A 24,783-nucleotide genomic window follows, 5' to 3' on the forward strand; every position below is an offset into this window, starting at 1 on the left:
GGCCAGAAGCCGCATTGTGGCCGTTGGCTGTTGGCTGTTGGCCAAGTCTCTCTCTCTCTCGGTCATTTTGCCCATTCGCGCCCCATTCGAAGCAGACATTGTCCATATCTGGTGTTATGACAAATGCTGTATGTAATTATTGTATATATTTTGTAGCATTGATCTCACAGAAGGACAGTATTGTATCTTCATGCTGCTGCAGCTTCTGCTGCTGCTTCAACGAACAAAAAGATATCAGATATGTCGCATATTAATAACGCCCCGGATGGTGCACATTTCGTGTGCTACGTTTTGTGCCTTAATTAACCCTTTTTAAATTGGGCATAATTAGGCTGGCCAATACACTGACCGAAAATGCAATGCAATTATTAATAACAAAGCTATAAGACTTCACTGCCCTATGGGTTACGGATATAAAAAGTATCTTATTTTATTTTTGTTGAATAAAATGAAGTACTTTTAATATTATATAAGTTTTATGTTATATATTAGAAGACTACCTTAATTATATATTTATTTTAGCAGAGTTAATTCATTTATCAGCTAGCGCTGTCCAAAAATACCATAGAATTATTATGATGATTATGAATAGGATCTCCTGAACTATAATTTTTCTAATCTAATTTTTAAAACACTAATTACTTTATTGACAGTTGCTGCCCAAGAATGGAATACAATTAGTGAATAGACTCTTAGTTTTTCTATAACAAAATTACGTTCGTCTTTAAAGATTTTCTGTACAATCTGCATTTTGAGAATTAACAGTTGCTTATGCATAAATTTAAAAGCACTAAAAAGTCAATATATTTTGCAATTTTTTAATAATTATTCCCAATATTGAAAAACTATATTCTATATTAAGTATTTATATTTCTAATTTTCTTTAAGCATTCATTCTTCAACTTGAAATGTTATTGTATAATATTTTCCTAATAATGCATGCTTTTTAAATATGTATTATTTTTATATGTATAATAAATAAATTATTATTGTTTTAAATTTAAAATGTGTTTCTTTTTTATAGATGTCTAACATAAATTCGATTGAATTTAAAATTTCCCAATTTTTAAGGTAAAATTAACCATATTTTGTTTTGATTGTATAGATATTTAAATACATTTAATTAAAACGTGCAAAGTTAATCATTTCGTAAAGAATACATCTGAGAAATGAGCATACAAAAGTACAATAATGCCTTATATTTCTCATACAATAAATTAGCTTCATTAACTACCAAAAAATAAATAAATACAGTGCTCATGCGAATTAAATGTACCTTTCTCTCTTGCTAAGCTCGGTTTGCAACTTTTTTCCAAAGTGTAGTCGACATTGGTCAGCTCATCATTATATCAATCACATTCGTTAATATTTTTGAAATATTTTCGCGTAATTTGTTGATATCAATTTACACAGCCGCAGGCTGCAGCTCCTCTGGCCCCTCTGGCTCCTCGGCCTGATCGTTGGGCTCTTCGACTATAATTATATCATTTCGATTGATCATGCGCCGTGTGTATGAGAGATAAACGATATTAAGGCATGATTCAAATGCCAAGGCAATTGTGAGAAATAAGGACAATTTATCTAGCAGTGTAGCCAGATCGAAAGAGTCACAGAGAGATATGTGATGAGAAAGAGATGGAATTCAATAACCTGAGGCTCCAGTTAGGAGTTGCGAGTAGAACTCAGCGGGTGTGCGATATAATTGAAGGACAGCTACAGCATTGAAGCTCCCCAGACAGGTGCATTAGTAGGCAGAGTGCCACAAATGTTCTGTTGTTGTTGTTGTTGTTGTAGCTGCCACTTGACGATGATGAATGTGTCGTTGCGAGCTGCGATCGAGAGAACGGACATAAATGGTTTGATTTGGTGGCAGATCGCGCTACGATATTTAAAGCAACTTTCACACTACCAGCAAAACGTAGCAGCAACAACACTCAATTGTGTATTGGGCGACAAGCCCTTAAATGGCCAAAACACGCGCAGAACCGTCAACATAACATCAGACATCAGACCTCTCAGACCGAACCCGAACCCGAACTTCAACTCCAACTCCAACTCGATCCCGATCGCGAGACTTTAGTATATTCTTTAGTATTTATTTGCTCTGCACAAATTTGGACACACGCTGCATACCAAAAAATGTGCACGTAAAAGGATACTTTTTTAACTTAGTAAACCCCCTTCACTCCCCGTCCCTCCTTACCCGCTGGCAGCAAACGTCAATAATTTATAAAGCGGACAATAAAATGTTATCAAAAAATACAACATGAGGCGCATGCGGACAGGCTGAACTAAATGCCGCACGCCTGCGCAATGCTCAACAAGTTGCCCATCACTTCTGGGTGCGGCGGGGGAGAGTTCGAGGGGTGGGACGAAGTTGGAAGGAGTGGCAGAGAGAAAGACTAAGCAACGTCTGGAGCAGCCAGCCAAGAAGGCAGCCAGCCAAAGCCCTACGAATCGTTGTCGTCCAGCAAAACAGCAAACTGATGATATATGAAATCATATAACAGCAATCGGCAGGCGCATACTAACACACACACACACACACCAGTATACACACACACACACACACTCTTGGGTACACTCAGTTGTGGTGAAGTTTATTAAATGACAACCACTTGAAGTGCGTTTTGTGGTCCGTTTGCTTGTTGTGTGCCCATCGCTGGCTGGTTGCTTCTCGCTTTATTTATGACACTTCAACAAGTTGCTTAGAGAATTTGCCACACTTTATTTATGGCCACTCGATGCTCGAGGGTTTCATTATGCGAATTCGAAATGAGGGCAACTCTATTCCGCCTCTATAAAGCACATAGGTCTGGCAATTTGACAAATAAATAGAAGAGACGATTAATCTAAGTAGATCTATCATAAAATAATCAAGAATGAATGAAGTTATCTGTGTGATAAAGTAATAGTTGTAAAATGCATTGATTTTTATTTAATGAATGAAAAGCGAATTTAATGCAGGTATTTATATAATACTCTAGACAATACTAATAAGTTAAAATTATAACTTTAGATTCTTAAATTGAAATAAATTAAAGTCGTTAAGCAACATTCCTAAAAAATATACTTTTTACTTCTTTTACTACTTAAAATTTTTGTTTTACAATTGTATTGTATACGCAATGAAACTAAAGCTTTCAATATACACTAAAATAATATAAATGTAATGTTTAGTTTATGATAAAAATGAAATAGAAAAGTCTCCCGATATCTTAAACTAAAAATCCTTAATTATTTCATAATTCGTGTTTGCTGCTATAATTTAAGAAATCTAATTTAATATGATTCAATTCATTAAAATTGTAATAATACACAGAAAAATTAATAATAAAATCTTGAGGCTAAATCAAGATATTGTCAAAATCGAACCAACAAGGTAAGTTCATAAATCACGATTAAAATTCAACAAAAATTCTAGATTGCCAATTCTATATAAATTGAAACAGCTATTTAGTATGATATAAATATATTGTAAGTTATTATACATTCTTCAATTAATTCTTTAAAATTATAAAGTTGAAGTAATAAATAGTGCATCTTTTAGATATTAACAATACAGTTTTAGAAAGCTAATTTTATTAAATTCACTCAATAGAAAACCAAAAGACAACTTGAGAATGACGTTATATGCAGACTTCAAATTACGGCATCTATAAAGTAAGTTTAATAAATCAACATTGACTTTCAGCGCATTAAAATCAAATTACTTCAAGTTGAAAAGACAAAACGCGAATGTGCAATAAGCCAAGAGACAAAGTTTTTCGATTAGTATGAGCGCTAAAACCAGTTGGATTATTAATCGATTCTCAATAGCACTATTTAGCAACCCCTATATCATATCTAAAAATAATGAAGTTCGGATTATTTATAGCAAAATCGATCATAAAACGCGGACGACACGTTTCGAAATTAAATCATTTCAGTTGAGCGAGCTTTCATGAATCCGATTCCGATTCCGAATCTGAATCTGAATCTAAAATCGATCCAAGTCGAGCGCTAAGCGATCGAAATGAGTCGAGGCCCCCAGCTAGCTTGGCCATAAAACCGTATAGCGATCGCGACTTTTAAATGATTTTTATAACACTTCAGCGGATCAGTTTGATTTCTGTATTTCGTTTCCATTTCATTTTATTTGCTATTGCTTATTGCTATTGGACTGTTGTGTTTTTCTTCTCGATTTTTTTATGGCGTGGCAAAAATTTAATGACATTCGCTATTGTATTTATAATATGCAAAAGATTTTAATGGATTTCTGTGCGCCTTTTTTCGTATTTATTTTGTTGTTGCCTTGCTTTTGTTTTATTTAATAATATAAATGAGACCATAAAATGCAAACGGGTTGACGTCGATGAAGTTTATGTTGTTATTTATTTATTCTTTATTTTTTTTTTGCTTCCCAAAAGCGTGTTAAAAGTAGACTAATGGCCTTTAATTTAAGCAGCCACCATCGAACTTTATGGCACTTTAAAGCTTTTCACAGCTATGGAAAAGCCAATGCCCCCTTGGCTCCCCCCTTCTTATGGCTTACTCAAATACTTTAGATGTAATTGAATAATTGTGCGAGGCTGTACAACTTTCTCCATTCAAAATTAAATCACTTTATGCCTTTTGGGCTGGCAGATAAGATCAAGATCGACCCCTTTTTGTCAGCCCCCGTTGGCGGCGCCTTAAACAAACAACAACTTTTGCCGTTTCTGGACACATTTGCGTGCCAATGGCGTAATTTACCACTTAACATATCAATTGTGCGGCTATTAATCAAACAAACCGAGTTTCAATACTACTCTCCAACAGCCCCAACAGATTCCGAGACGATACCAAAAATAAAAAATCCATTTCATTCCGATCCGATTCGAGAGCGAACGAGAGAGATTGAGTTAGAGAAAGAGAGAGCGAGAGCGAGACTCTGGAGCCAAGTTGCTGTCCAGTTTGTTGCCTGCTTTGATTTGTACGCATCGCTTGTCAAACAACTGAAACAATAAGCATGTGGGGGAGGGCAAAGGGAATACACAACACACGATAAAGACAACAAAAACAATCGAAAAACAAAGCCAAAAGGCAGATACGAGTATAAAAACATTCCGTTTCTTCATACTTCGTACTTTACTTTGGTATCGTAAATGTCCATCAAATCATAATAAGAGCATAAAAAGTAGAATTTTTTAACACCTTTTTGTATTGCCATCCCCACTTGAGTTCTTTCATTGTCCGGCGCTCGCCACAGTAGCCCCCGTTGCCAGGGCTCCCCCGTCCCCCCGCTGCTTCATTTCTATCGCACTTCAGGCAACGGCTCATTGGCAGTTAGACATCGACTCGCAATCGGCATCGACCTGTCCGATGTGGCCAGTCGATAAACGTCTACTTGGCATTCCTCCCCAATCTTCCTTCATTCTCCATTCTCCAGCTGCCATCCTCAATCCTTCATCTCAATCTCGATCTTAACCTCAAGCTCAACTATTTCATTCAGCTTGTCAGACGACGGCGTCTAATTGCTTTTGTGTGCTCCACTAAGGTGCGCAACATAATTTGTAACGCACTCCATACAAAACAACAACAACAACAACAGCAACAGAACAACAAAAAGCGTAGAAAATAAAAATATCCGAAATATAACAACTCAATAAACAAAACTCCATTTCAACTCGTCTCGACTGCGCGCCACTCCAAAACACTTAAGCGCCAAAGTGTATCTTTGATCTTTTCAAGAACTGACCCCCACTTGACTGCCGACTTGAACCAGAAGTTATTTTCCGCACCTTTATTAATATTTCTGTTCAGTGTTGCTGCCCCGAACTTAAAGCCGTCATATCAGCATTTTACATCATTATTATTGAATGTTTATTATTTATTAAAATATAATTCTAATTGGAAACAAGCAGCAATTCTGATCTTAGTTGCAACGTCTTATACATCTTATACGTCACATAGAATATATTAAATTTTGAAGTGCCCAAAAGTATGCTTCATAATTTTACCAAATTACTCGTATTTGTGGCTAAAAATATGTATATAGCAGTCAGCTTTGTGATATGCGCAAGCGTCGTTCGACGCGATATGTATCAGTAAGCCTTTGTTGCCTAGGGATTACAATTGGCGCGAATTTGAAAAATCAACGAATTTCTAACGTAAGTTGATTTATCTCACAATTAGGGTCAAATTCGTAGTAAAACAAGTAAGCTACAGTCGAGTGTACTCGACTGTGAGATACCGCTACCCATTTTGAATAAAAGCAATATATTTTGCGGTATTATTCTCAAAATATTCACAATACACTGCAAAAAATACTAAAAATATACCAAATGGTATATGTGGTATATCGATGTAGTGCCGCATTCAAAATATACCATAGACGGCACAATACCAGATTGTCAGCCAGAGCAACTAAGACCCCTAGTACGTAGGCGTTTTTGCCCATACAAAAGTATTTCTTTAATAACTTCGACAATTTTCATCTGATCGCAACCAAATTTTCAGGAATCATAACTACTATAGTTATTATTATATATACAAAAACTCTAGCTTTAAAATTACGCTTGTTATTTAATTTTTTTAATTTGCGCAGGCGAAAGTGGGCGTGGCAAAAATTTGAAAAAAAAACTTGATCTTCGTGCAAACATAACAAATTATAGCTCTATCTCTTATAGTCTCTGAGATCTGTTCATACGGACAGACGGACATGGCTAGATCGTCTTGGCTGTTGACGCTGATCAAGAATATATATACTTTATAGTATATAGAATATATATACCCTATGGTCGGAGATGCCTCCTTCTACCTGTTACATACATTTCCTGTCGGCACAAAGTGATAATACCCTTCTACCCTGGGTAGCGAGTATAAAAATCACGTTGCTAAACATTTCCTTTGCGAATCGGATTTAATATCAAACAACGAATTGTAACTTTCTGTTATCTAAAATACCGTTTTCCGGTTAGTCGCATAAAGAAATTAAAAATACATTAAACGAACTTAATATACGATATATAATTCACGCATGTTGCTTTTTCCCACAGTTTGGACTCATAAACCACGCAACATGTTTTATTGTGGAGTGATTTTTCTTTTCTCAATTTTGCTGGTCAAAGGTGACGCTGCAAAAGTAAATTGAAAGTTCTTTTGTCAATTTGATGGTATTTAATTTTCAAAATTTGTTTAGGCACCTTTTTCAGTTCAATTCCAAAATATTTCCTGTGCAATTCAGGATCCCACTTGGATGCTTCAACTCGACTGCATAATGCAGAAAAAGCGCATGTATCCACAAATTTCTATGCACCTTCAGCTAGCTCAGCCAGTGAATGAATTGAACATGCTCTATCATCTGCAAATTATCAAAAAGGATGATTCTAAAATGACTGTTGCACGTCTTAAACTCGATGGCTGCAAACTTCTTGCTTCATTTTACAGAAACAGTAAGCTTGGAAAGTTCTTTAAGCGCATGCAAAGTGTCAGTAATCTGCCCAAGAAATGTCCACTTCCTGCAGTAAGTAATTAATATTAATATTGATGAATAAATCGATAACAATCAATGCTTTTCCTAGAATAACCTTTTTTGGATTCGCAATTATACAGCATTGCCTGAAGAGTATCCTCCATTTGCTCCCGCCGCCACATTTGTTGCGAGTCTCAAGATGGAACGACGGGGAACAATCATTGCCGAAATTATTAATATATTCTCCATTATTTATTAAATAATCGTAAATTCAACGCTTTAAAATACATACAATTAAAGTAACTAAAATTCCTAATTTTATTAAAAAATTCAAATTTGAAATGTCAAAAAAATTCAATATTTAGTTTTTATGTATATTAAATTATTATATGTAAATTTCAATTTCAATAACAGAATTAAAGTTGGCATTTAATGAGCTCAAACTTAACAAATTAACATAATTTGTTGTTCAACTTATAAATTGCAAAATTAAAATTTACCATAAATTTCTACAATATATTTCGAAACGAAGCCGGGTATCGTAATCTATTCGTAAATTTGTGTTATTTAAAATGATCTGTAACCACTTTCAAAAGAAAATTAAATATGCATTAAGTAAATTTATTATATGTATATACTCCATGTAGCATGCCGCTTTCCACAGTTCAGACTTAATAACCTACGAAAAATGTTTTTTCACGGATTGTTTTTGCTTCTCTCAATTTTTGTGGCTCATGACGAGGCTGCCAAGGTACGTTAAAAACTAATTTAATAATTTGTTTGTACTTAATATAATTTTATAATATTAATAGCCACCTTTTACAATTGAACTCCTTAACTTTTCCTGTGCACTTCGAGATCCCAACTGGGTATTGCAACTCGACTGTAAATTGCATCGAAAGCGCATATATCCATCAATTTCTGTGGCTTTTAAACTCGCCAAGCAAGTGAATGAATATAATTTGCTGTATCATCTGCAATTGGTCAAAAAGGATAATTCGAAAAAAACCGTTGGACGCCTCAAACTTGATGGTTGCAAATTTCTTGAATCGTTTTAGAGCAACAATATGGTTGGAAAGTTCTTTAAGCGCATTCAAAGTGTCAGTAATCTGCCTAAGAAATGTCCAATTCCTGGAGTAAGTAACTCCCATTTATCTGATTCAAATTAATTAATAAGCAATATTTTTCAGAATAAACTTTTGGAGATACGCAACTATACAGTATTACCCGAAGAGTATCCTCCGTTTGCTCCCGCCATGACATATCATATGACTCTTCAGATCGAACGAAATGGAAACATAATGGCCGATATTATTAATGAAGGCTCTATTAGTTATTAATTGTCAAGATAATTGCAAGCAAACGAAATAAAATGCTTCAAATTAAATGAATTAAGTGTAGTAATTGACACAACTTCTGCTTAATGTTGCCAAACATGAGTGAAATAATGACCTAGCAAATTAAAAGCAAACTGTATTAAAAAATCATTAAGCAATTAATGAGAAATTTTAAATGAAACTGTCATCAATATTGCGGTTAATTAGAGGCAATGATTGCATGATTTCCTTTCAAAGTTTTTGCCTATCAACCACTGAAAGTCACAAGCAGTTATTTACGTTCCTTGAAACATGAATTGTCGCGCATTATTATTGGCTTTAATACCGATCATGCTTCTGGACACAAGTCTGGCTGAGCTAAATGATAAAGACAACTCGTTGATTAAGAATATTAGAATATGAAATTATTATTTCAGCGACCCATGCAAATTGAAATCACCAATTTCACTACCCCGAGATAGCTCATGAGTTAACTTGTACTCTTCATCGAAAGCGCGTCGTGCCTTCTATGTCTGTGCGATTCAACCTCAAGGAAACTGCCGAAGCTTTCAATATTATATCCTCAATATTATAGCCTCAACGAACATCACATTGGATGGCTGCAAAGTTCTGGGTTCGTTTTATGGCAACAACATTGTCGGAAAGTTCTTTAAACGCATTCGAACGTTCGGAAATTTACCCAAATCATGTCCTGTTCCAGGCGTAAATATTCCATTTATCGCATTATAGAACATATTCAATAACTTTATTATCATTCTAGAACACACTCTTTGAAGTACGGAACTATACAGTTCTAGCGCAGGAATACCCGAAAAATATTCCAGCTAACCAGTTGTAATTGGGTGATCTTTAAATAATAAATAAAAGTATAATCAAAGTATATAAAAAAAAGTATAAAAATATAACAAATTAAAACAATTGTTATTTTCACAATTGCAATCAAAGCAATCAGCCTTGCCGCTGAAGCCTGGAGTACCTTTGGCAATTCATAGCAATCAGCTTTGTAATTAAAGCTAAAGCTTGGCGCCCATTTTAAATATTATGTTGTTAATGGTATTTGAATAGTTTTTGATTTGAAACGAAGATGATGATGATCTAATGTTGTAAATTTTACAGTGACAATACTATTGCAAAGTTTTTTCTCAATAAATCGCCAATTTATACATTAAGTAATTATTTTTTATTGATCAAAATATCCACAACAACCAATGACATTTTTCAAATTTTTTCAAATAAGCTTTTGGAGATAAAATCATCTGTTTGCCTATGCCACAATATTTCATATGAGGCTTAAGATGAATTGGCATAGAATGATGATAGCTGATATTATTAATATATCATGAATGGTTTATTTAATTACATTTTTCAAGGATGTGCAAGCAAATAAATAATATTCTATAAACAAAATGAATTAATTTCCTTCTGTTCAATGTTAATAAATATACGTGACATAACCCCAAATAATGACGTAACAAATTTAAAATAAACTGTATTAAAAAATCATTAAGCAATTAATAGAAAATTAAAAATGAATCTTACATCAATATTGCGATTAATTAGAGGCAATGATTGTATTATTTTCATTCGAAATATATGCGTATCATGCACTAAAGTCACAAACAGTTGCGTTCACTCCTCGAGTCATGAATTACCGTGCTTTGTTAGTGGTTTTAATATTGCTGGGGATTCTGGACATAAGTCTGCATGAGGTAGATGATTTTACAGGGAACTTGTTGATTTATTATAATATAATACTGTTTTTTTTTTTAGCGCCCCATTCAAATTGAAATCAACAATTTCACTTGTATTTCTTATTACCCCGAGATAGCTCATGAGTTCAGCTGTACACTTCATCGAAAACGCGTCTTGCCTTCTATGTCTGTGCGATTTAATCTCAAGGAAACGGCCGATGCATTCAATATTATATGCTCCTGGGGAATTATTAAGAAAGGAGTTTCCATTGGTATATCGAATCTCACAGTGGATGGCTGCAAAGTACTGAGCACATTTTATAGCAACGTTAACGTTGTCGGAAAGTTTTTTAAACGCCTTCGAACATTTAGCAATTTACCCAAATCATGTCCTGTTTCTGGTGTAAGTATTCCATTGATCCTTTCTTTTATCTTTTTAACTTTATTATCTTTTAAGAACACACTATATGAGATACGAAACTATACAGTTCTGGCGCGGGAATATCCACCGCACGTTCCAGCAATTACACATTTCCTTGGAATGAAAATAGAATACAAAAACAGAATAGTTGCTGATGTTTATGTTCAGGGGAAAATCTCTTATTAAACAGTATTAAGTGCTCAAATTTGTTCAATAAATAATACATTTATATAAATAATGCATATATATATATATATATATATATCTACTTACAATCCATTAATAAACCTTGAACTTTAAACGGTTTAAACAATTACTAACATTTCAAAATTGCAGCGTAATAAAGCTTTACTCATATTTTGTAAATGATGGCTGTGAAGAATATTTATTGAGCTATTAATAATGATGACGATATCTAGCTATACTCTTTACAGATTTGTTGAATATGAAAAGTTGAAGTTTGAATTAAAGAATATCCTCGCAATCCTGCTGCAATGATATATGAATGGGAAATGAAATGAGTAATAGAATAATTTCTATTATTATTTGCTCTATCACCTATTATGTTAGGTTGGGTCGGCAACCTCTAGGGAAGCAAAGCATAAAAATCCTTAGCTACACCGCAGTATCACCTCTCAAGTCAACATTTTCCATACGTTGTGTTCTTCTGAATTGTTTCATATTAGTCAGCTTCAGCACATGAATTTACTAAACACTTCACGAGTTTTGAAGCGGTCAGCTTTGCAAATGTGCGGCAAGCTTTGGCGCGCAATTTAAATGTCGCATTTTGTTAGCAGATACACAAAATGGCGTTAAACATCAATTGAACGTGACGTATGCTAATGATATTGCAATCGCAAAAAAATGAACGTATTAAAAGTGCGTTTAGAGAAAAACATGAAGTTTATCTGATATAATACAAATGTTTGTTTTAAAACATATCATATCTACTGTTCGCACTCTATAAAATACGCTGTATACATACACTGCAAGATAGGTTTGAAGCCAGCTATAAACTATGGATTATCGCGTGTTGCTGTTGACCTGCATATTGCTTAGTGTACTGATTTCAAGTCAGGCAAAGGTTAGTAAAAATGTTAATGTTAATGTTAATGTCTATCAAATGTTAATTTAAATTATTTTCTTTTAGCTAAGTATTGAGCTAAACAACTTCAGTTGCATAGCTATTGCGCCTGAGTTAGCCCATGAATTCAGCTGTACTCTGCATAGAAAGCGCATTCAACCCTCATTATCGGTGCGATTTAATCTCAAAGTACCGGCCGTCCATTTTTTCCTTATTTTTAATATGGCTATGATCAAGAAAGATAATTCTAAGATGTCAGTTGGGCGCCATAGGCTTGATGGCTGCAAATTTTTGGAATCGTTTTACAGCCAAGTTGGTTTCTTTAAATTCTTCAAGCGCATTCGGGCAGCCAGCAATCTTCCCAAGAAGTGCCCGATTCCAGCTGTAAGTAATTGATTGATTTTTCAAAATTTTCTTTTAAAATATTAAATTTTATAGAACAAACTATTTGAGATACGCAACTATACAGTTCTGGCCGAGGAATATCCTCCAGGTATTCCAGCAATGACGTACGAATGGGGCATGAAAATCGAACTCAATGAGAGAATTATCGCTCACATATATGTTCTTGGAACTACGACCTATACATGAATATTAAATATTATTGATATCGTTTTTCTACACAAATGCGAGTCGTAAATAAATTGCATTAAAATAGGCAACTTGTAACTTTCAGTTACAACTTAATTAACTGTATATTAACACGCTTTTAATAGCAGCAATTTCACAATCGGCCATTTAACAAAACCGATCAAAAAGCTAGATTAGCAAATATTAATACACATATTAAAAATGCGTTATGCGTGTTATTATGTAATTTAATACGTTTATAATTGCTTTATAAAGCTTAATTTGTATTAGTTTTGGTTCGAAACTTCTTCCTATTCACTCTTTAATTCTTGTAAAGTCAACGTTTGAACAATGGCGTACCGCTTAATTGTTATAGCTATAGCTATTCTCAGCTTTCAGTCCTTGAATGAGGCTAAGGTAATAGAATGTAAAGTTTATTTTAAGAATTTCATTTTTTTTCGAAATCTTACAGCGACCTTTCACCATTGAAATCAACAATTTTACATGCCGAATGCTTGATCCCTCATGGGGACACGAGTTCAGCTGCACTATCTATAGAAAGCGCATTGTTCCAGTGATGTATGCACGCTTCAGCCTTAAGGAAAGTGCCAATGATTTTAATCTGTGGCTCGATGTGGGAATTCTCAAGAAGGATAAAACCAAAATCAGCGTCGGGCGTCACAAACTCGATGGCTGCAAATTCCTGGAGTCATTTTACAGCAACAACATTTTTGGCAAATTCTTCAAGCGCATCCTCAGTGTCAGCAACTTACCCAAAGGTTGTCCAGTTCCAGCTGTATGTATTGCAAATTTTATTAACATTTTTAGCATTATCTGAATATGGTTTATATAATCGTAGAACACAGTCTTCGAGATACGTAATTACACAGTTTTAGTGGACGAATATCCGCCGAATGTGCCAGCTTTAACTCATCAATTGACTTTGCAAATTGAAAAGGATAACAAAATCATTGCCGACGTTTATATTGAAGGATCAATTATCTACTAAAAAAATGTTCTTAATACAATAAGAACACACTTTCATTTGTAATTGTCGTTTGTAGAAAATTGTATGTGAAATGCACCAACACACAGCTCAAATCAAAAATCAAAATTAAACAAGTAAGACAACCACAGACGAGTGTGCTCAACTGTGAGACACCCGCTATCTATTGTACACAAAAGCAAAACAGTGCGGTATTAATTTTAAAATATACTAAATTAAAATACCACAAAAATATTTTTAAACAAAATATTCCAACGGATAATATATTTTAGTATTTTTGTCATCAGATAGTATTTTTGTGGTATAATAATGTGGTATATTTTATTATTAATACGTGACTATTTTGCTTTTATTATAATATTAATATAGTACTCCATTGAAAGAATACCACAGAGTGCTAAATACTAGATTTTCAGATGTTCATACGGACGGACGGTCAAACGGACCTCGCTATATTGTCTCGTCTGTTCATGCAGATCAAGAATATATATTCTTTATAGGGTCGGAGACAATTCCTTTTGCCTGTTGCATACATTTCCTGCAGGCACAAAAAAATAATACCCTTCTAGCCTATGGGTATCGGGTATAAAAATGAAAATAACTTTAGTTTTTCTGGCCATTTATGTATATATATATTTCGATGCTTTTCTTAATCGCATTATTTTCGAAAGCAACAACATTCGTAAAATGTTTCAAATATATTTTGTAGGTATTTCTTATGTTTTTTGTTTTTTTCTTTAGGTTTCTGTCTTGTTAGGAATAGAAATTGCAATATATAATACATTATGTATGCGCACACATTGTTTCAAAAAACAATAAAGTAACAAATGTCTTAGGGATACATACAATACATACAATAGTTTATATTTACCATACCCAATACGTACGTATGTGTGTGTGTATGTGTGTTGATGTTTGTCTGTCTGTTTGAATGAATGCATGTATAAGTGTATTGTGTTGTATAATGTATAGGTTTGTTTATTATCATATTTATAATAGCCACATTTCATAGAAGTAAGCATACTATCTGTACAAGAATTTTATTTATGAGAAGAGATAGAAGGGGGGACGTTTTTAGACGGTTTCATGCTGCTCCTGCTGCTGCTGGATGCTGCTGCCACCATCATCTTCATCTTCCAAAATGATGCTGCAATAAATAAATCGAAGCGACAATAAATAAATCAAATGCATAAATTACGAACGTATTACGTTCGAATGTATTCGATTTGCGAAATGCTGATAAAAAATTCAACTCACATGCGTTTCCTCAACGATTTTCGCTTTCTGCGCAGCTTTTTTGTATGTAAATTTACTCGGTGAGATTTTATAGTCTTCATCGAATTCCAATTCGAGTTTAATCAGATTTTGCAAGTTCAATTGGCAGTCCTAGAAATCCCAAACGTACACACACAAACAGAAAACAGAAAATGCAATTAACAGCAATCACACCTGGCTCAATCACAAACGAATATTTGTGTTTTCGTTTGCGCTTTAACGAATGGTTTTGATGCGACGCCAATAAGTATGCTATAGAAAATTACCTCGAGATTTTTGAAATGCCAACGCGAATTGCTTGGCGTGCCGCCATCAGTGGACAGCTGGCTGAGACAAGTGCGCATTGTGGGCCAGCATTGGCAGCGTTTGTTGGTTATCTCACAGCCCGGCTCCAGCACAATCGCCTCATCCGCAGTGCAGTTGCTCAGCTGGCTGTATGTGAGCGCTGTCAAATGTTGCAGATCTGTAATCACACGAGTGAGGGAGAGAAAAGCAAAGCAAACACATTTTTGGAAAATTCAGCAATTATGCATGACGTGTGTGTGGGCGGGGGCGATTGCTCATTAGATGGACAATCGATAGAACGAAAATCCAATTAATTTTCGTGCATATTAAAATCACATTAATTGGACATTTGTTTGATTGTTGCTCCAATTTAAATAAGATGATTTATTTATTTATGATTTCATTTACTAACATTCCTCTCAACTGTAAAGAACACTTGAATAATGAAATACAAAGTATTATTCTTGACCCTAACTGTGTTGACTTTGCCGCACTTGAGTGAAGCTAAGGTACAATTTTAATTGAAACCAATTTGTGATTAATGAAATGTAATTTTTACTCTTTCACAGCGACCCGTCTCGGTGGAGCTGAGAAACTTGACGTGCTTAAACATTGAAGCGTCAGTTGTGAGTCAAATTCGCTGCGAAGTGCATAAAAAAAGATCCGATCCCTCGTTTTCCGTGAATTTCAGTCTATTGGAAACAGTGAGATCGTTTAACATTGCGATCATCTTGGATATTATGAAGCGAGATGGCACCAAATTGAGCTTGACCCAAGTCAAAATGGATGGTTGCAAGTTTCTCAACTCCATCAACATCGGCAGCTTTTACGGCAAGTTCTTTAAGCGCTTTCAAATTGGCAGCAATCTACCCACAAATTGCCCAGTATCAGAGGTGGGTATTAATATTATAAATTTATCTAAATTATGCCATTAATACGCCAGTCAATATTTACAGTGCATAACGTATGGAATGACAAATGCCACACTAATCCCTGATATGTATCCGACCGGAATATTTGACTTAAACTACCAACTGCACCTCAAGTTTCTGCGGGGCGAACAATATTTGGCGTATATATTCTCAGAAGGCTCTGTCTTCTATTAGTGCAATTAATCATACGGTAATCGGACTTTATTGAACTAATAAATTAATGTCAACACAACGAAACAATTAGAAATATTACGAGAACAAAATTAATTCACTGTCAAGTGTTCTTTGCTTTTTGGTGTTTTCTTGCGATATATTCATTATATTAAAATTATAAAATAATAGCTTATATATTTAGTATATATTTTATATCCTTTCTTCTAATACTTTTCACGAACAATGTGAATAAATTACAAATTTATATAAATATGGCAAAGGAAAGAGTTGCCTCGTGCGACATCGCTTGAAATCAAATCAAAAAGGAACGACTTAACATTTTTTAATCATTAAAAAAAACATTGTAATGGTAACATATTAGCGACTTCTGTTTTTGCGACTGCCTTCAATTTGTGTAACTATCTTAGAGTCGAACGGTTATCCAACATCAACGTAAGCAACAATTATAAAACTAATCAATAGCAAGAGCAATATGTTTCATATATTGTCAAAAAAAAAACCAGAATGTTTTGGCATATATTATATTTTGAAAGCGTACGAATGACGCATTTGACATCAGAGACCTGTCTACATAAAGCTTATAGTATCGTACATAGTTTGTGGATAAACTTGCAATTTTAATATGCAATGAGCTTATAATTAAGTTTATAGATTGCGAATATTAGATAACCGAAAAAAAAATTCAATGCTATTTTCAGAAAAAAAGCAGCGAATTTCCACACCAAAAATAAATAATCGAAATTCATTTAAAGTAAACTTATTATATGGGTTAAAATATTTTTAAATATTTATAAATTTAAGAAGCTAATGAATGCGCATATAATATGAAAAACTAACTTAAATTGTGTACCACACTCAGTTCTAAATGAGCGGCAATTTTCACTTGCCACTAATATGCACTTTTATATGATAGCCACCGGGTATCTGAGTGGAATTTAAGATGTGATAAACATAATAAAAAATGCTGAGAAGTAGCTTTCGAAATTAATACGGCGCACATGCAGTCCAAACAAAAACAGAGATAAATATAGAGAGAGAGAGAGAGAGATAGAGAAAGCGAATAAGAGAAAGAAGAAGAGACTTACCCATGCAGACGCCGAGACCGCTGCTAATGGGCAGTTTGGTAACACACTGAAGGGGCGGCTCGCATTGGCCGGAAAAGCCGCCGGGTCCGCCGCAGGATTCGCCCAACGTTTTAGCGCATATGCGGCAGCATCTGCACATGAATAGAATTAGAGTGTGCGAATGTGAATGTGAATGCGAATGCGAATACGAATGAGAATCGTAATATTCGAAATATATGTATGTGTATAGGAGGAATTGTGGAATAGATACGCATAAAATATTGTAGATGAGTGGTTTAACTTACTGGCACGGATCCCAGAGCATTAGGCCCTTGCCGGGGCAGTCGAGGGCCCGTATAACATCGCATTCCTTTGGATTGCAATAGCATTTGAGTCCATTTACCACATTGTTGCTGCCAGCTGCTGCCATTATCAGCAGCAGATAGCAGCATGAATAGATGAGATAGATCCGTACGTTCAAACGACCAAAATAACTTCCGTTTCGTCGCATCCTATGCGGAAGTTTCGCTTTGTTGTTCTGTTTGACTGACGTCGACGTTGATTCGTTGTTGTTGTTGCTGTTGCTTCTGTTGTTGTTGCTGCTGCTGTCTTTGTTGTTGTTTATTGCTGTTGTTGTTGTTGTCCTTGTGCGTATATCCATGCCAATGGCGTCGGCTACTCCCACAGTCCCAGTCACAATCGCAGTCGCCGGCACAGCAACAACAACACCATCACCTACAACATCTACACCCACATGGCCTTCTCCATTTCCTCGACCATCAGCTCCTACTCCTGTTCCTCCTCCTGCTACTGCTCTTCCGCCCATTTATAGGCAATTTTTATTGTGTTTTTGCTGCTGTCGCTTCTGGTGGTGCTACCGATGTTGTTGTTGTTGTTGCTCTTGTTGTTGCTGCTGCTGTTGTTTGGGTCTGTTCGTCCTGTTTGGTTGCTCGCCAGGCAATTTGCATGTTGACTGCAAACCAAAGCGTTGTTAAATGATTAAAATGCCATAAACTATGCCACGCCTTGTGTCCAAGGCTTTAATGGGTGGGCTTTTATGTAACCGAGAACCGCTGCGGCTGCCATTTCGTTCCTAACGACGATATTTTGCCTAATTTTACCGCATTACGCTTAGTGTAGCATACTTTTCGGGAGGCCAAACGCAAAGACTGCTTTCAATTGCGCTACAACAATTTCCGTAGCATACTTTCGGGCTCTTCATTAAAATAGCACAATTTATTATATTGTATATCAATAGCAGCGCTATGCAGCCCCCAAACTTTGTCCCACTCACTCTGCTGCCTTTGTCGCAAGTTCGACAAAGTTCATTATGAATTTTGCATAGTTCAAGTGTTATTTTTATTATTGTTTATTGCTGTCGAAACTGTGCATAATTAATGCGAAGGACTTTTGCAATCGTTTCGGCATAAAGGCCAAGTGTCTCATTTTCATTTATTCAACGACCAGCTCTCTCGCCATCGCCACTGAAATTCTAGTTATAAATAATAGAAAGCATACTTTTGGACAGCGGCAACCAGTGTGGCGAAATTGAGCTAAACAGACTTTATGCTGGCTTTCATTTTAGCTGAAGGATTAACAAATAGCACAGCTGGATTATAAACAAAGCTATTGTCCGTTTCATTTCTTTGCACAGTTGATGCTAAAAATGCGTATTTTTCAGAGAGGATTTAACAATATTTTTGCGACTGTTTAAAGTCTTCAATGAAGAGAAATTATTATTAAAATGAAATTGAAAATAAAGCAAGTATTAAACGCTCAGCTCATAAGTGGCATTAAATTGTGTGGAGATTCAGAAATGTATTCATTTATATTTTTTTGCACATAAACAACTTATGATAACATAAATGTATATTCATTAGTTATTCACACAACTCTCTAGGGATTGTCATTTGCCTCTTCAACAATTGCAAAAATACATAAATATATACAAAAATTTACATTTTTGCTACGTTTGCATGACTCGGTTTTAGCTACAAACTGATTTTCATTTATTGCCCCTTCATTTAATATGCTGTCATCTCTGGAAATTGCATTTCCCAAATCAATTACGCAAAATGTCATCAGGAATACATTATTTTATTTTTTTAAATGTACTTCATTTTTATAATTTGTCTTTTTTTGACGAATGTGAATGCAATTTTTGCTGAATTCAATTAATTCCAAGCGAATAAATTACAGAAATTTCATTTAATTTACACATGAGAAACATTGTGGTGTTGTTTGTGGCAAACGAATGTATGCAAACACAAGCACTCACCAGCCCCTTCTATCCTCCTCCTCCTCCTCCTCCTTGCCCCCTCGTCTTCTCTCCTCTTTGCAAGCAAGCAGAGAGAAATAAGCAAAACTTTTGTTATGAAAAATTAACTCACAATTGAAGCTTGCAGAAACTTTTGCTGTTATTTTTTATCACTAACAAGTTCAGCTATAATAATATAATACTATATCTGGAGAGAGTGTGAGTGTGAGAGTGTGTGTGTAGCAAGTGAGAACTTATCTTTTTTGCAAGGCGTAAAGTTGTTGTAATTAAAGTGATATCGCAGTAGCTGGGAAGAGCGCAAACAAAACCTAATTGTGTTTAACAATTCAATGATACTTGAGGCTCTTTCTGTGCACATAAACGGGGGATTAGCAGGGGCTGGAGAGGGGGTCCTGCAGCAGTCACTCAATATACCCTAAGGACGCGCGAAGAGTGAGGGGGTGAAGGGAGAGAAGGACCACAACCGAATGACCAAATAATCAACATTTGCTCTTTGTTTGTGCTGCTTTTATATACACTTCACATATACTCGCATATATATATAGATATTTATTGTATATATCGTAAATTTGTTGAGCGTAAAGCACTCGTGTATTTGTGTTGGCACACACACAAAACACACTAACTTACACACCAACACACACACAAACGCACACTCTCATTCTTGTAATGTTGTCCCAGTTATTGTTGTTGGTTTTTCTTTTCATTTATTTCTGTTTTTTTTTATACTCGTTTGTCAAGCACTTTTCGATTTGCCATTGAATTTTGTTGGCAAATTTTCCTTTCATTTTATTTTGTTTTCTTGTCGTTCCTTTTTTTATTTTTTGTATGTTGAAGGAAACTATATGAAAGTAAAACGTCAAGTATTCGGTTAGCCACTCACTAACACACACATACGCACACACACTCGCACACTCGCACACTCACACACACGAGTGCACACCTTTAGCTCTATGTTTTGGGTATTAGAAAGCAACGTTCATTGGCCGCTCGCCATTCGATTCCGATGACGATGACGATGATGATGACGTTGACGACTAACGTTTTTGCTCGATGTTCTTGTTGCTGTTGTTCTCTTTGTTGTTGTTGTTGCTATTGTTGCTGTTGCCGTTGCGCTTTGGAATTCGCCTTATGAATTTTTCATGCGCTTTTGTCTGCCACACGCGGCCATTTGTGGCAATAGACTGACTAACCGAAACGAACTCGTAACTGAACACCTTTTGCCAGTTTCGTCCTGTTGCCAGGGAACAAAAATATCCCAATGTATTTCCCGCTCTCGCTCTCTCTCTCAGCGTCGGCGCACTCTCGGGCAATTCAATTTTGGCGAAGGGAATTAGAAACGACGGCAGAGGATAGGGGAGGGGATTAGATGGAGACTAGAAGACAGAGTTATCAGACGGATGCAAAGCATTTGCCTCAAAATATAAGTCATTCGGTTATTGTAATTACAATGGCATAAAGCGCAGGAAGACGCAGCTTAGGCACATCTCAACATCTCTCAAACACATCGGGGGCGAACGGAAGGAGGGGCGGCTAATGGGCAATTACGAGTGTAAAATCTCATGCTTTATAAACTTTGACGCCGTGTCAGCTGCTAATAAGCATTCCAAATGCCATAAAAGCCGCCACTGCCGCATGGCCAAGTCAGCAGGACCTCGGGACATTGAAGACTTCAGCACATCAGATCACTGGGAAGTCGCTGGGAAGTTTGTGGTAAGGGAGAAGACATCTAAACGCTCACGCAGCCCGCACAACTTGCAACTTTTCCAATTAGCGGAAAAAAAAACAGACACACACACACACACACACACACGCAGCAGTAGCATAGACATTCGGAGTCTTCTCGGCAAAGTCCAAAGTTGGCATTGGTTTTAGGTCCTTTTGGTCCTGCCGGTTGGTCTCTTGGTCTTTGGGGGGCTTCTTGGCCTGGCCACAGTGAGTCCACAGTAAATGTTGCGTAAAACAACTTGCTGATGCGGGCTGCTGGTTACGACTCCGAAACTCACACTCTCTCCCCCCTTTTGGTGTCTTCCTCCTCGCCTCGCTTCTCTCGCAGTCATAGCAATGCCCACTCTACGTTTGGCAATTGAACAAAAGAGCAATCGGGAATTATGAGTGGAGCAAACTTTTTAACAACAATAACAACGAGAGTCAAAAGGAATGCCCAAAAAAAAGAAAAAAAGAAGAGAAGACAGGAAGGAATGAAAGCACAAGCAGAAGAATGCTTTAGTCAAGTGTAATACTCTGTAACTACGCAACAGCAGGGTTGTCTAGACTAACAAGTTGACAATTATAAAGAGATTGTATGTGGAATTCGTTTTTATTTATATAAAAAATAAATAGTATTTTAAAGAGTCCTTAAGACATCAATTTGATATCTTAACGAGGAAATTTTAATACACGTTGTAAGCCACCCGCTAAAAAAAAGAAACACCCACAACTTATTATAGCCCGCCCAAGCTAAGCACTTTACAGGGTGTCAATATAGATAATGGCGGTAATTACTCATTTTGATTGATTGAGATGGACGGTTGCAAGACGCAGCTCATGGTTTTAATGAGATATGTTTATTGCTGGCCAACACGAGATACTGTCAAGCCACCCTCAGCGCCCACTTTTACAGGGTAACAATATAGATATATTGTATGAATTTATGTATATAGGGGCAAAGCTGGAAAAACTTGCGCTCAACTTGAGCTCAAATTGATAGAGTGCAAAATAATGTGCAACATTGTGTGCAGCAGCTGGAGATGTGCCACTGAGCTGGACGATGGAGACAAGAGACGACGACGACACAAAGAGGAACAATGTTGTAGGGCGAAGGAAGCGAGGAGGGTGAAAGGGAGGAAGGGAGGAAGGAAAGCGACTTCTTTTCAGCACCGCTTAAAATGTAAATCTCTTTTGTGAATGTGCATTTCGACAATCTACGAGTATTTATTAATATTTTTACTTTTTCTTCCCATTTCATTTTTGGCATTTTCATTTTCATTTTCATATTCATTTTTGTTTTTTTTTTGCGTGTTGCTTGCTTCACATTTTGTTGAATCGCTGGCAGCAAAAGTTTTGCCTCAAGTGCGCATTTCATTCCCGAAATGTTTTTCTTACATTTTTTCCCGCAATGCTTCATTACTTTACAACTTTTTGATGACAGTTTTATTGGCCATATTTCCCGTAGAACGCCAGCAAAAAAAAAAAAAAAAAAAACGAACACAAAATTGTAAAACGAACAAAAAAGATGAACACATTTCTTTGCATGCAACGCTTGCAGGATTCTATGGGGAATATTATAGAATTATGGCAATTTTTTATAGAATTTAAGTGGGAAAAGCTGGCAGTTTATAAAGTGATTTGACTGCTACTAATTGAAGGATAAAGCACAGCCGAGCTTAACATAATAACTTAAGAAATGTTCTTATTGTTGTTGTCAAGTTCTTGCATAACTTTTTGCTCTAAATCGTTTACAAGTTTGACAAGTCAATTACTTGGCAGCTGCACTTAATCGAAACAAAGCGAAAATTGAATTATTATAAATATTTTTGCAGAATTTTATTCACACTCCCATTATCTGTGCTCATTTATCAACCGATTTTAATTAACATTTCCAACACCTCGTCACATACACAAAAAAAAACTACGCGCTCGCATTATCGACAAAAGAATTTATCGCATGCATAAGTAAAATATATTTGAAAGGAATTTCAAGTAATTAATATGCATAAAAAATGAAAACGCTTTTATTCGATTAAACTCTCTAGAGGGGGCAAAATACTAAATTGCTCATGTTGAAGTGAACTGACAGCCGAGTTATTAGCTTCTTTAATTAGGTTGCACTAATTTGCGCAATTAATATTTCAAATTATTCTAAAAATATGCACATGTACATGTTTGAGTCAATCTGCATGCGTGTGTGTGTGTGTGTGTGTGTAGGTGTGTAGGTGTGTCAAACCCATTTTAGCCGCCCAATTAAAATTTAATCTTCTTATTTTCGCTGCACAACATTTCCATTTAGCGATAATTAAGTATTTAAGCTAAATATACTCGCGTTTACCAGCCGCTTATCATAAAGACTCACAACACTTGACGCTTTCTTTTTAAATATTTTACAGCACTGCAATTAGCTATGATTGATAGTGTTGATTAACAGTGTCGTTGCTTTCATTTCAATTAACGCAGCCAAAATTTAATTTTCTAGGTGAAGTAATATTATAATAAACTCTATAAATAAAAAATTTTCACACTGAATGAAGTTCATTATCTTTTAGACGGCATTTCAATCGAGTACTAAGAAAATAAGCTCTACCTTTTCTTAGCATCTTTCATTCATCACAATTATCATAACGATTAAAAACTTGATTTCCTTTTAAACACTTTACAGCGCTGCAATGAGCTTTGATAGATAATATTGATAAACAGTGTTGTATCTTGCAATTCGAGTAACTTAGCTGTTTAGTTTAAATATCGTTGTCAAGGTTAAGCAGTATTATATATGTATGTAGAACCAAAACATTTCAATTATTATTCTTCAACATTTAATAAGCTTCATTTCGAAGGCATTTCGCTTACGTTTGACAACACTAAACTGCGCTCATTATCTTTTAGAGCGAAGCGAAATCGAATACTTAGAAAATAAGCTATACCTTTTTAGAGCCTTTCATGCACCACAATTATCTTAATCTTCAGGTTTAGCAACACTGATCATTAGCTTTGTCTAATTATCTCTGCACTTTACAGCCCTTAGCAGAGTACAAATTGCATTCACCACAGTAATCCACAGCATTACAATACGCTTCATACCACTTAATAGAATTTAACAGCACTGATTGTTCACATTGCGCATTCATCATCATAATCCGTGGTATTTTACGGCACTGATCGTTAGCTTTGGCCATTAATCTGTGCTTAAATCGGAGTGTATGATCTGTAATTGAATTGTTGCATCATTGGCCAAGTGCTCAATCTTCCACACTACAATACGAATGTTCTGCGCAAATTTTGAATAATACAGTTTGTCATTCTGCAATAATGTCACCAATTCTCACTTACCTCGCGTATTTTCTGTTCATTATCTATGTACTTTTGATAGTTTGAAAAAACCTGCATATTCACAAAGTGCGACATTTTGTTTTTGCCAAAAAACTTGCTTGTTTACGCCGGTCTCTGCCTCTTATTACAAACACAAAGCGAAACGAAACGATAGACGCACGAATAAATCGAATATGACAGAGTTGATA

The 24,783-nt window shown here is 35.5% G+C and overlaps 3 protein-coding genes and 1 long non-coding RNA gene across 4 annotated transcripts in view; 3 read left to right on the plus strand and 1 right to left on the minus strand.

Moving 5' to 3' along the window:
• Window positions 1–7,721, plus strand: part of LOC132792180 (uncharacterized) — a 241,947-nt gene extending 234,226 nt beyond the window's left edge. The window contains exons 3-5 of the long non-coding RNA XR_009632975.1: window positions 7,020–7,105; window positions 7,163–7,486; window positions 7,545–7,721. This is a non-coding gene — a long non-coding RNA (uncharacterized LOC132792180). The remainder of the gene's footprint in view (window positions 1–7,019; window positions 7,106–7,162; window positions 7,487–7,544) is intronic.
• Window positions 7,722–12,889: 5,168 nt separating this feature from the next.
• Window positions 12,890–13,547, plus strand: LOC132793641 (uncharacterized). Its single transcript, XM_060803648.1, has 3 exons — window positions 12,890–12,955; window positions 13,011–13,334; window positions 13,398–13,547. Exons 1-3 carry the CDS (start codon window positions 12,890–12,892, stop codon window positions 13,545–13,547), a joined length of 540 nt encoding a protein of 179 aa, XP_060659631.1.
• Window positions 13,548–14,218: 671 nt separating this feature from the next.
• LOC132792337 (uncharacterized) lies at window positions 14,219–20,720 on the minus strand. Its single transcript, XM_060801648.1, is given in 7 exon segments — window positions 14,219–14,691; window positions 14,802–14,842; window positions 14,844–14,930; window positions 15,086–15,282; window positions 17,296–17,426; window positions 17,580–18,247; window positions 20,595–20,720. Coding segments are annotated over 6 exon segments (1,050 nt in total). The 5' UTR covers window positions 18,101–18,247; window positions 20,595–20,720; the 3' UTR covers window positions 14,219–14,618.
• Window positions 15,765–16,331, plus strand: LOC132792338 (uncharacterized). The gene is made up of 2 exons (XM_060801649.1): window positions 15,765–15,997; window positions 16,061–16,331. The coding sequence occupies exons 1-2, from the start codon at window positions 15,845–15,847 to the stop codon at window positions 16,208–16,210; spliced, it is 303 nt and encodes a 100-aa protein (XP_060657632.1). The 5' UTR covers window positions 15,765–15,844; the 3' UTR covers window positions 16,211–16,331.
• Window positions 20,721–24,783: the final 4,063 nt, after the last annotated feature.

The sequence above is a fragment of the Drosophila nasuta genome, chromosome 3 (genome assembly GCF_023558535.2).
Source record: "Drosophila nasuta strain 15112-1781.00 chromosome 3, ASM2355853v1, whole genome shotgun sequence".
Taxonomy (NCBI): domain Eukaryota; kingdom Metazoa; phylum Arthropoda; class Insecta; order Diptera; family Drosophilidae; genus Drosophila; species Drosophila nasuta.

Coding starts and splice junctions, on each gene's coding strand:
- LOC132793641 (XM_060803648.1), top strand. CDS start 12,890: ATGGCGTACCGCTTAATTGTTATAGCTATAGCTATTCTCAGCTTTCAG. Junction 12,956..13,010: donor AGTCCTTGAATGAGGCTAAG/GTAATAGAATGT, acceptor GAAATCTTACAG/CGACCTTTCACCATTGAAAT. Junction 13,335..13,397: donor AAGGTTGTCCAGTTCCAGCT/GTATGTATTGCA, acceptor ATATAATCGTAG/AACACAGTCTTCGAGATACG.
- LOC132792338 (XM_060801649.1), top strand. CDS start 15,845: ATGAAGCGAGATGGCACCAAATTGAGCTTGACCCAAGTCAAAATGGAT. Junction 15,998..16,060: donor CAAATTGCCCAGTATCAGAG/GTGGGTATTAAT, acceptor CAATATTTACAG/TGCATAACGTATGGAATGAC.